Source organism: Clytia hemisphaerica, unplaced genomic scaffold (assembly GCF_902728285.1).
Source record: "Clytia hemisphaerica strain Z4C2 unplaced genomic scaffold, Clytia hemisphaerica genome assembly, whole genome shotgun sequence".
Taxonomy (NCBI): domain Eukaryota; kingdom Metazoa; phylum Cnidaria; class Hydrozoa; order Leptothecata; family Clytiidae; genus Clytia; species Clytia hemisphaerica.
The window spans coordinates 1,517,781-1,530,715 of NW_027104338.1; the positions used below are offsets into that span (position 1 = coordinate 1,517,781).

General features: G+C 34.9%; 1 protein-coding gene across 1 annotated transcript; it reads left to right on the plus strand.

The window, feature by feature from the left end:
* The first annotated feature begins 2,958 nt into the window (after positions 1 to 2,958).
* On the plus strand, positions 2,959 to 8,071 carry LOC136817824 (uncharacterized). The gene is made up of 4 exons (XM_067074148.1): positions 2,959 to 4,013; positions 4,843 to 5,007; positions 5,622 to 5,792; positions 7,141 to 8,071. The coding sequence occupies exons 1-4, from the start codon at positions 3,452 to 3,454 to the stop codon at positions 7,986 to 7,988; spliced, it is 1,746 nt and encodes a 581-aa protein (XP_066930249.1). The 5' UTR covers positions 2,959 to 3,451; the 3' UTR covers positions 7,989 to 8,071.
* The last annotated feature ends 4,864 nt before the right edge of the window (positions 8,072 to 12,935 follow it).

Here is a 12,935-nt window from a genome sequence, read left to right on the forward strand (position 1 = left end):
GAAAGTTTCTTTCTGTAAACAATCCCCCTATATTGTTGGAATATTGCAAATCGAGCTGACAATATATTGCGGACAACTTTTCAATACATACATTGCCGGCACTCAGCAATATATCGTCAATATATTGCCTGACAATATATTGTGTAGTGTATGTACTCCCTAACGTCCAGGTGTAAACAATCCCCCTATATTGCCTGGCAATATATTGTGTAGTGTATGTAGTCCTTAAGGTCCAGGTGTTCTAATGAAATCAAAATATTTTGCAGTTTTTAATGAAATCAAAATATCCTTTTATTACCTCTATTTGCTTGTTAAATATTTAATACATTTTATTTTTCTTTCAAATTTGTGCATTTTCATCTTATTTTTTTTTCCGAATTATTTTGTACAAAAGTAGAAAATAAATCAATTTATACATGAAAATTATATATAAGAAAATCTATAACTGAAACTTCTAACGTGCCTTGAAGTAAAGATTATTAGTAAGCTGTGAAATGAGTATTCGATACCGCGTAAAAATTTGGAACCCCCGAAAAAATTAACGTGTTTCATTAGTCATGCATGCATGTTCCGTTCAATCAATTTTTGACGAAATTTCTGGTCAAAAAATTGAATTTCGATGGTAATTTTCAATTTTCAATTTTCGAGTTAAAACATTGAAAATTGAATTTTGATTAAAAGTTTCAATATTAGTTTTTTATTGCCAGAAATGAACTGAAATTTCCAGTATCATCTTTGATTTTCTAATATAAACTTTTTGCATTGAAAATTGAAAATAATATTTTCAATTACTGAAAATTCTCTCGTGAAAAATTGAATTTGACAAAACCAAACCAATTTGTAAAAAAGACGTCTCGGATAAAAAATTTGAAAGTTGAAAATGATTTACAATCAGTTACAAAGAAGACGAAGGAAACGATAGTTTTATTCAATCTCTTCTTTGTTAGTCTAATTTATCTCTACCTCAAGGAGTTAGGTCATTTGAAACTTTCTGATTACGCAGTACGTCAAAGGTCCCTTAGTCCACGGGTAGTTGTGCCACTGAGGTTGAAGAAATTTCATTCCTAACACAGTCCTGTGTATCCGAAAGACTTAATCAAGCACTTTCTAATGTTCTTAATTTTTTGGATTTTTCAGGCTTAAGGTATGTGTACACCTTTTTTCCGATTTTTTGTCAAAAAAATTTTTTTCAGTCAAAGTGGAAGAAAAGTTACTGGATTTCATTTTGGTAAAATCGCGATCTTAAAATCATTTTTTGATCCAGAGTTATAACCATTTAAATTTCAAAACAAAGTTCGTCTTATGATGGATTATTTACTCAAATAATTGTCTCTTTCGGAAACATCAAAGACAAAAGAGAGAATTCAGCTGATGTTTATTCTCACCTCTATTGAATAGTAATATTTTTGACACGTTTCACTGATTACTCAAATAAACAGCAATCATTTCGTTAAAAATTTCAAATTGATGTAGAAAAAAACGAAATTTTACCACACCATACTACTTTTAACGAAGTTAAAGTCACCCATAGCTTTTAGATATCGACTTCATTCTTTTTTTATGAGATTCCCAAAAGATCAAACTTAAAAAGTGTCTTAGGATTTTATTTCTAACCGAGTTGTTTTTCCTCAATTTACAGATAACTGAAAAAATCACATTTAAATTTACTTTTTTATCGATATTTTTACAAAATTTAGGATTTAAAGAGTTAAAGTCAATCCCAAAAAAAATCCCAAGACACTTTTTTAGTTCAATCTATTGAACATAGTATCGAAATTATTTTTTCAAAATTCAAAAGCTATGGGTGACTTTAACTTCTTTGAAGTAAGTAAGGTTAAAATTCTTAAGATTTGAATTATATCCTGCCTAGTTTTTTAAATTCAGCTGAAACTTTTACCATTAGAAAGAGAATATTATTGGCTTTCAGAAAATATATACTTTTGATATATAAAAATTTGTTGTTCTAAAGATATGATCAATTAAAGCGAATGTGTCAAGAAAGGTGAACACATACCTTAAATGTTCTTACGATGTTTTTTACTTGAGAACTTAAAATAGATTTAAAATCAGTACTTTTTTAGGCTCAGATTGTTCCTAATTTGTTCTTAGGTTTTGGCCTAAATTTCAGCCTTGTGTTCTTGTAAAATTGTTCTTATAAAAAAAGGCGTTGCTCAATAAAAAAGGCACACTGCAGGACTATGTTTGCAGACAAAGACCAAAGAGTATCCGAAGAGTATATATCACGTAAAGGAAAATTTTCCACGTGAAATTTATCTTATAGTGTATTTAACCAGAAGGAAATTAAACTGCAAAAGACCTGGGAACTAGACAGCAACAAACAATAAAACCTTCTACTTTTGTGTTCTTTTTTGGTACCGATGAAACACTACTTGTTTTGAGCATCTGTTTTCATGGAAAAGCAAGCGTGATAAAAAATTGGTTTTGTTTTGTCAATTCAATTTTTCACGACACAATTTTCAGTATTTGAAAATATTATTTTCAATTTTCAATGCAAGAAGTTTAAATTAGAAAATCAAAGATGATACTGGAAATTTCAGTTCATTTCTGGCAATAAACAAACAAAAATTGAAATTTGCAATCAAAATTCAATTTTCAATTTTTTCACTCGAAAATTGAAAATTGAATATTGCCATCGAAATTCAATTTTTTGACCAAAAATGTCGTAAAAAATTGAATGAACAAAACATGCACACACGATTAATGACTTCATCATTCACTTTTAATTATTGCAAAAAATATTCAATAATTAAAAAATTAAATTTTCGATATCAGGAACGGTTGAATAAACACTAAATATATCAATCAAACAATCAAACGCAAATAATCAAAACAAAAGTTCTATTGTTTAGAATATTCGAATGTTTTTTTTGTTTTGTAGCACATTGTAGCGCATTTTCTGCATTAAGTTTATAAAACAGTGTTCGAATTTGAAAGGATGTTTAACTGTGTTTGAAAGCAACCATTATTATTTTTGGTTGCGAAAATATCTTGCAACATTTATTTTGTAGCTTCAGGCAGCTTTCAAAAGTATACTGCAAAACTGTATTTTCTACCTAGCTGGACTGTTGCTTTTATTTTGGTGAAGGTTCACATTACCATGAGTTTGGAAGGTTTAATGTTTTACAAATATTAATTGCATCTGGAAAGAACATACATAATTGGCCATAATTGTTGAATAAGTTTTAAACATAATGGCTTTGATTTATTGATTTAGGCTAGAAAGGTCAAACATATTGGTTGATTCAGATAAAATCTATGGTTTTGCAATTGATTCTTGCACATTACTGGTTACGTAATTGTTTTTCTTACGTAAACGAGGTTGAAACGTTCGAAATTTCACGGATTCTTCTTACAATGACTTAGTGTAAAGCCTTTTTATAAACCTTGCCAAGTTTTAGTTCCAGATCAAACTCAACATAACTCAACCTGGATGAAAATACAGAACAACCAAGAAACCGCCCTGGACAACGCCCTGATGCGAGGGCGTTTATCATCATTGACTCTTGTCATGTTGATCATGCTAGTATCATTAGATTATATTTCGACAGCAAAAAAACATAAGCCAAGCAACCACAAGAAAAACAACAATAGTAAGAAGCCACCAAAGCCTAATAAACTATCAAAAGGAAAAACAAAACTGAAACAAGCTCTTAAGAAGACGACACCAACACAGACCATAATACCAAAATATCCAAGACTGTCCGCATTCTTTGCGACCCGTCCGGATATAAAACCACATAGCAAGTTAACGCAGTGTGACGTCATAACCAACAAGGAACAATGTATATACAGGACTATACCAAGGAAAACACATTGTCTACTCTTTCAGAATTTGATAAATGATTTAGCTCCATTTTATAGACGTTTTATTGCCAGAAGTCGGTTATACAGCTTTACAAAACATGAAGTAAAAAATGTGCAGATCAATACTTGTGCAAGGACGATGACACTGATTACAAAGCCACAAGGAAATTTCACTATATTCCCTAATGGTAAGTCTTATGTTCCCCAATTTAAAACAAAACATAAAACTTAAACTTACTCTGTAGGACAAATGTTCAGCCTTTTTGGGATAGATATACAGGCTGCGTTTAGACCAACTGGCATTTGTAATTTGGCATTTGCTCATGAGGGATTCGATTTTAATAGCTCTTCCATTGTATTTTCTTTCATGGCATTTAAGAAATCGTCTTTTTAGAGTCATTACTGAAAAGGTAGTTCAACTTTGACAGATCAAACAATGAAAAGCATGGAATTTCTCAAAAACTGCAGTCATCAAGACTGAAACTTTTTGCCGTAGGGCTAGGCTATGGCAAATCTTGCAAATTTTACAATCTATAGAAAGAACTGAATAAAAAACGTGCAAATACTTTAAAAAATCAAAAATGTCATTTTTTCTTTGTTTTGGTTCCTTTGTTTGATTTGAAATGCCAGAAAAGGGGATTCCTTTGCTCAAAATGGCATTTCAAATGCCAACGAAATGCCAACACGCTGGCATCATTAGGCATTTGACAAACCGAACAATTGTGCGGAACAATAGAATTCAAAAGAATACTGCAAGCAATTACAAATGCCAGGCTGGTCTAAACGCAGCCACAGTTGACAAATTAATTCGACGTTCTGCTATTCGATACACTCCATTATCCGTTAATATTGAAAGTCACCCTCAACAAGAAACTCTCATTGAAAACGCTCTACTATTCGATACACTCCCTTAATCGATGAAAATTGAATTCTCCTTGAAAATCGAATCAGAGAGCGTCAGCTGTATATCCACTTTTTGCTACGTTAGAATTCATCTTAAATCTCTTTAATTTTTAGTATTAGAGTTACAAAACGTAGAAGGTGCAATTACACTTCCAATTCCACTGGGTGACTTTCAACTACTGGCTGGAGGGGAATGGAAACTAGGGAGCTTGAGAATGAAGATGAAGTTCACAAGAGAACACGATGACACGTACAATATCAAAGGCTTCGCTGAGACAGGTACAAAATGATTCCTTTTTACACAATTTTGTTTTAACGTTCATCTAACGTTATAATTGCCTCGGACCAATTTAAATACACAGATCAACACAGCGAAAGTTTTTAAAACCTGTTGCAGTCTTTTTCAAGCTGTCGCGATATTTTTTGAGCAGTCGAGATATTTTTCAAACTTTTGCGATGTTTTTCAAGCTGTCACATTTTCAAAAACTGTCGTGTCGCGATATTTTACAGACGGTCGCGTTTCCAGATGTAGCGATATTTTTCAAGCTTTCGTATTTGTGACAGTGGCCACCCTCGTCGGCCTTACTATTGATTTTGTTTACAATAAAAGTGGTGCACGTGAACCTGTATAAAATGGCGATTCCTACTGGCGCGATTCCCTCGATTTCCCGATTTTTTTATATTTTGAATTTTTTTGGAAACACGACAGCTTGAAAAAATATCACGACAGCTTGAAAAAGATTGTGATAGTTTCAAAAAGATCGCCACGGGTTTTTAAAATTTCCGCGCACTGACCTCTCAGCCTCCATAGTATTCATTGCTATGCTACCGTTGGTTGGTTGGTTGGTTCATTTATTCATTAATTCATTCACTTGTATATTCATTCATTCTAGAGCTGGTTTCTGTTCACACAATAAGCGGTGCATTTGATATCGACCCTTTACCAAAGGATGCTATAAGAGTCTTGCTACAACGGATTGGTGTTGAAGATATGAAGATAAGAGATTGTCGTATGTATGGTACTATACAACCAAAGAAAAATATCTACGAGATTGCTTTCTCTGGTGAGTAAAGGGTCACTTAGACTACACAATATGTACATTGACGAACAATATTTGACAATATCGTTTTCGGACCGTAATGTACGAAGTAAATAACAGGTACTCTATTATAAAAAGAAATTTTCTTTCTGTAAACAATCCCCCTATATTGTTGGAAAATTGCAAATCGAGCTGACAATATATTGCGGACACCTTTTCAATATATTGCCGACACTCAGCAATATTGCGTGACAATATATTGTGTAGTGTATGTAGCCCTTAAAACCTTGATAAAAGAAAGTCCGGAAAACAAGCCATCCTATCTAGGTCAAGGGGCTATTTTTCCAGTTTATTTCTTAAGTTCATTGAGAACTATTAATTGCCTTGCCTATTTCTCGACAGTAAGTTTAATAATAAAGCCTGCCTCAAAAGTATATGTGGACACAATACACTTTTTTACAGTTAGCTGCTTCGTATAAGAAGTCACCAAATTTTCGAGTAAACAAACCATCTCATTGGCTAAAAGTAAAATCATAAACAAAACAATGTCCAGAGTAAGAGCACAGAAAGCACATTGTTTTGTTTATGTTTTTGCTTTTAGCCAATGGGATGGTTTATTTACTCGAAATTCTGGTGACTTTTTATACGAAACGGTAAGGCTACGTCATATCTTCCTTCGTTTCGAGCGTAAAACTCCTACTATTCGGGATAAGAGCACTGTTCTTGTTTTGAATATTGAAATTCTCCGGATAAATCGCATGCGCACTGAGGTTTTAAAAAATTATAGAGAGTTTTGAAACCTAAGCCAATCAGCTGTGTTTTAAACATTCTTTTATTTGAAACCTCTATTGATAAACATCTTTTGTGAAAATTGTTCATTATGTTTAAACCTATTAATAAGCGATTCTCGGTGCGGGTTACTAGTGGACGCCTATAGCAGTGCCTATAGACCAAGAGTAAGGCCTAAAAGCCTGGAACTGTCTATTGTGTAGACTAACGAAACGGCTATGTAACTGGAAAAAGGTATATTCTTTATCTTTTCCCCTCATTCCCAGCTCTGCCGACAGCCGCCAGTAGAATATACTTACTTTACTTACAGACCGTAAAAATCTTTTTTCAATAGCGATTCAAACTTTTCTAATATCTCTAAAAAGGGTGGCGGAATTAGATGAGGTCGAAAAAGGGTGGGGCGGAGTTAGATGAGGTTTGTCGACATTAGAATAACTGTATAACATAACGGTAACACCCGAGCCTCTCCGTAGCTAAAAAACACTTTCTTATAGTTTTAGACCACCATGTTGATATACAGTACAACTAACTTGAAAATTCGGGGACAATTTTGATTATTCTTATTTCCTTTATAAACCCATAGGTGAACCAGAAAAAGAAGAATATCAAGGCGGTCGATTACGGCTCTTCATCACAAACTACCAATCAAATCGGAACTTGGCTATCCTTCTAGAACTTCAAGATTACTCACCTGTAACACTACTAAAGACGTTATACGGACCTTCAATAGGACGTGCTACGGTTTTAAAAGACCGGAACCAGACTATAGCGTTGTATATATCGTCTCAACCGACGTCGCGCTTTTCGACGATTCTAACGGCACACGGTAGCGGGCGCTGGATTCACCGAGATTCTAAATTTGATCCTGGTGCATACCTACTGGTAACCCTACCGTTCCCGAAACGAAAAGCTGTCGATATGAAAATCAAACTACTGACTGATTCGTTAGATTTTTCAATCCCTGAAAGTGAGAAATTATACAGTGATTTAGCACTCAATGCTATTTTACCGGAGAAAATAATGCATTTGGGAGTTGATAAAATTGCACTGGCGAAAGATAAGGATAATAAAATGTTTACTAAATTAAGGATATTGAGATTTAAATATTTCCTTTTTAACGATACGTATTTGGCAGCTGCTGAGTCGCATCTGTCGATGGAGGAAGAATTAGCAGAATATATGCCTGCGGCTAAGACAGTTATGAATACAAATCAACATTTAGCGTATGAGAATGTGAATTTACTGAACAATCAGACACCAATAGTTCGAAATAAGCATGACATTACTGGAGGGATTAAATTAATAAAAGAACATAAAGAGGAAAAAGATTCGGCGGCTTTGGAAGCTTTCTTTGCAAATGAGGTTGAAACACCAACTAAAGCAAAAGTAAGTGACACACTGACTTTAGCAGAATCGACAGGACTATTGTAGCCATGATGGAAACTGTTTTTATTTTAGCTCCTTACACTATTAGCTTATTTTTTCATCTGATATATTGCATTATACACGATGTTCGAATACTTTGTATTTCGTAACTTCGTATTTTCAATAGTATGTTCGATTCAAAGGTTGTACGTGGCCAATAAAGACCACATAAGTCACAGACTGGTATAAAAAGTCCTCCAAGAAAGAACATCCTTACCACTGTAATGATGACACAATAGAGGGCCTCACGCAACCGGAGGGGTTATTCATGATTGCGCCTCCTTAGTCACTATGTTTTGGCCCCTTCATTTTTCAGATCACTACAGCTTGCACTCTGCAGTGTACTTAAACTTAACCTGTAGGCTAGCATGTCCGTGAATTCACTTGTATGGTATATTTCTTTAAATTTTATGTTAATATTGTTTGTAGGTAGTTTTAATGTTTTTATCTTTTTTTGTACCATGTGGTTTTTACATCTGGAATTTATGCAATGAATTCATGAAAAATTCTGTGTCTTATCAAAAAATGGGTTATTTGAATTTAGAGTATTGACATAATGACTCTTATACTAGAGCTGAAGATTCCTTCTTTGAGCCAAAAATGATTTATTTATTTGCAGAAATCTGATTCAGCCATCTTTTACATAAGATTGTTGAATCCTACTTGAATGGAAAAGATCATAGAAGAAATTCCAGGGATGGTACAAACGCCCAAATGGCACACATTTAAATTACCCCCGCCCCCCGCAATTTTTTTATTAAAAAGTCGAGCTCCGTCACATTTTGGGCATTTTCATTTTGCACCATTTTTAAAGAAGGCACAGGGGTTGAAAAGTTAGCTTCTTAAAGGTCTGAGTGCTAAGACAACGAATATTCGTGAACGTAGTATGTACACCTCCCTATGATGCCAGCACCCCCTGATTTGTTTTGTTAAGACAAAAACATTCCTGGGATGCGCCCAACCTAACTCCTCCCGGGTCAAATTTAAAACGCTTACTCTCGGGTACCTAATAGCCGAGCCCCCCCCCGGCTAATTAATTTTTGGGAAAATGTTTTTGAAAGTTCCCTCTTTTTTCCCAATTCTGCTGTATTTCTCCACTTTTTCAAAAATTCTTATTCCACCCCCCTGCTATTAGGTACCCGAGAGTAATACACTTAAAAGTCTAACTTCTATTCTATTTGCAGTCTAACATGAATTTATTTAAAATGATAGATGTTTGCACGATTTTTCATTTTTGAGGCTTTTATTATGAAACCATATTTAAACCACAAGAAGTAGACAAAATATCGCGACTTCCACGACCGGGTCAGACAAATCTTATTAAAATTTGCATTAAAATCCTATTTTTTAAATAATTTGATTTGAACATCCTGAAGATTCTTGGGCTTCTTGGTAGGAAATCTTTGCGCTTATATCAGGACATTACAATAACTGACTTTTTACAAGTCCCTTAATAAGTCGCTTTTAAGGTCTTCTCCAAGAGCCTTTTAGAGTTGATCGGCAAATTTACCTGCAGGAAAAAATCAAGTCGCTCATTTGAAAAAACTTTGTCATGATCTTTCAAAAATTGACCAGGGAAAATTCTCCCTTTTTTTCCGACGGAAATCAATTTAGTGAACTCTCTGACGCAGGAAAACGTTCATACTCCTAGCATAAAATCATGTCTCCTTTTAAATCTGTCTTGAGTTCTCCTAAATAATCCGGATACTTTTAACCGTAAGGAATATTCTACTCCCTACACTTCAAGATGATGCCTTCTAATTTCGCTTAAACATTAAAATTACTGTGTACCCGGAAATCTTGTAAAATTGACGAAACGTATTTTCTGTCCAAATAAGGAGAACCGAGACGACGGGAAGATAAGCATGGGGTCTTATTGGTAAATGAATCATTTTTTATCTTATATTTGAAATAGATGACCTGTACTTACACTAACCATAAAAGTGATTCACATCTCATAGAATTATTTTAATAAGCAACCTTAAAGGTTTTATTTTTACATAAGTGTTCCCGTTTCATATCACATATTTCACATTAGGACAGTGTCTTCCTATTGTTATATTATGCTGATATAAGGAAAAAACTGTTTTTCTTTTCCTCTTTCTGACCAATCTTGCTCCACATCTGTGCCAAACCAAAGTGAAAAAGCTTGTGAATTAAAATTTATGAGTAAGCATACGATACCACTCTTATTTAAAAGCTTTTGTGAAGGTAGAATCAGCATAAACAGTGTGAGGCGTACGGGATTTCAGTACTGCATCGAAAGTTGACCGTCTTTACTTAGGGATTTCGGTACTGCAGAAGTCTTAAATAATCATTTCGGTATTCGGGAATCCTAAAACTGGTTCAGCATCGGAAATAACCCTATTTGCATCGAAATCTCGGTGATAAGGAGATTTCATTCCTAAATTTCGGTAATTCGGCAGAATGGCTAAAAAAAGAAAACTAAGAATTGAGACTAAAATAAAATGTTTTTACCCTGGATTTTGGAATCTAAATTCTTCCGTATTTCTGTAATATGAACCCTCTTACGCCCATTAAAACGGGTGGGTAAGGATTAAATTATCCTGTTGCCTATAACCGCAGAATGCCATCAAAGTCCACTTATTACACGCCCATCCTAAAAAATAAATCGCTTTTCCAGAAAAAAAAAACTCTTTTATGTTGAGGAAGTTTTCGGAAGATCAATTTTGCCTCATTATCGATTACATGACCTCATTGAATTTTCCGTTCTGACTCTGAACAGAAAATAACTTTTTACGGAATAGCCCAATGTGGTGTCAACAGTGATAGCAACATTCCATTCTGTAATTTGGATACTCGCCTCAAAATTCCTATAAAACCTTATATGTATATATAAATATCCTTTTAATCAAAATCAATCATAAGCTGAAATCTAAAAACATAGGTCAGCACAGCCCTCCCACCCCAATGTATCACGTTATCAATAAAGATAAGACTGTGCCATCTAAAGAAAGGAAAAATAGGTTGAAAGTTTTGAATATTTCGATTAAAAGATAAAAAGATTCTTTTCATCGAGCCCTCCAAATTTTACCTTGACTACTTATTTTCCAAAGTCATATATTAAGGATTGCTACTTTCAAAATTTGTATTTTTTCAAAGTCTGGATACTTCAACCTGACAGTTTTTATGTTTGTGTGTTTTTCAGCGACGGAGACGGTAAGGTTCTAATTTGGCTAGATCCTGACCAGCTGAGGACGACGGTAAATCAACACTTTTACCGTCCTCGATATTGCAGGTCAGAACTGCAGGTTATTCCAAATCACTTCAGTCACTCTACCGTCATCAAAAGTGAAAATACATAAACTCGTTTTTTTCAGAGGAAGAGAACCTTGACCAGCGCTACGGCCCTGCACCACTGACCTTTATATATACCCTGGACAAAGCTTCTCAATCCCAGCCAAGTAAAATCTTTGATCGGAGTTTTTTGAAAATTGGTACCCTAATGTCGGCACTACTCGATAGCGGTGTAAATGCATCGAGAGCGCTAGGTCTACTTTTCCTCAAATTCTTTTGATGATGTAGCGGCGTTAGACGTTAATTTTTAACATTGCAATGGCTTCTCCTTGGGTACCAATTCTAAAAAAACTCCAATCAAAGATGGCATATATTGTTTGGTCCAGGGTTATATAAAGGTCAGTGCCCTGCACCTCATTTAGCCTGAGTGACCCTCTAGGTTGTACACCTATTTTGATATTTCTCTTTAACAATTTCATAACCGATGACGGATATATTTGACATGGGGTGTTAAAGAAGGTGAAGCCAACAGGCACCTTTTCATCAATCCAGTCAGGACGGCGCAGCGCTGCTTTAATTCCGCTCCCCTTTCCCCATTACTTAACCACCGCCCAACGTGCACGTCATCGTTAAGATTATCTGAAACTTGATGTAGAAATTTTCTTCCGAAACGCCACAGCTCTAAGGGTTACGGAATTTCGTCAGAACGCGTCAAGGATTTGACCGTGGTAGGCCTAAACTCCAGTCCTCGGGGATTGTCGGGCCCAACAAAATATTTCAAGCCTGACAGGCAAGGACCATTGAGCCCGACTTGGGACGCCGCACATCAAAGACCGAGTATCATTCCTCTCCAATGGGAAATTGGCCCACTCCTTTAGAGCTTTAACGTGGGCGACCAGAAACACGCTATCGGAATACCAGATAACTTTAAGAAGAAAGAGGAGACTCTTACCTTTCTAATGAGCTATGAACGAGTTTTTAATTCCTTCTAGTTCCCGAGATAAAACGTAATTAATAGATGGCCTAAGGTTACCTCGTTGATTAGGGAGGAATACAGCTAAGAAGAATATGCTATACGAATATTACCATCCTGGACCTAAAGATACCATTTTTTAGAGTAACTGTATAAATGGCCAACTATCACCCAGTAACGTCCACAGAATTACCATTTTCTTTCTTCAATTATGTATTACATATGTTAAATTTAGTTGGAATTTACACCCAAACCTAAGAGGCCCTTAGAATACCGTAAGAACACTTTAGGATGATTTCCCCCTAAAAGTTTAAGAATATCCATGATGAAATGGGAAAACTTCATTCTTATAAAAAAAGCGTGTGCTGGTTCTTGTGGATTGCATAAAGTGTCTACGTATGTACTCATAGTAGCGATTCACATGCTGTTTTGTAATACCAGCAACACCCCAGCTGGCACACAATGTTGTTTCAACGTTCATCATCTAATGTTCACAACGTCCATATAACGTTAGATAAACGTTGAAACAACGTTGTGTGCCAGCTGAGACACATACAGGTGAAAAGATATAAAGAACGGTGATGAAATTCGCCTGTGAGCTTTACACAAGTCTGTAAATTATACCCTGTGAATTTGAGTCACCATAACTTACACAAAAAGAACGTGGGTTTCTATTTAGTAGCTTGTTTTGTTATAAGAACAATTTTTATAAGAACGCCAGG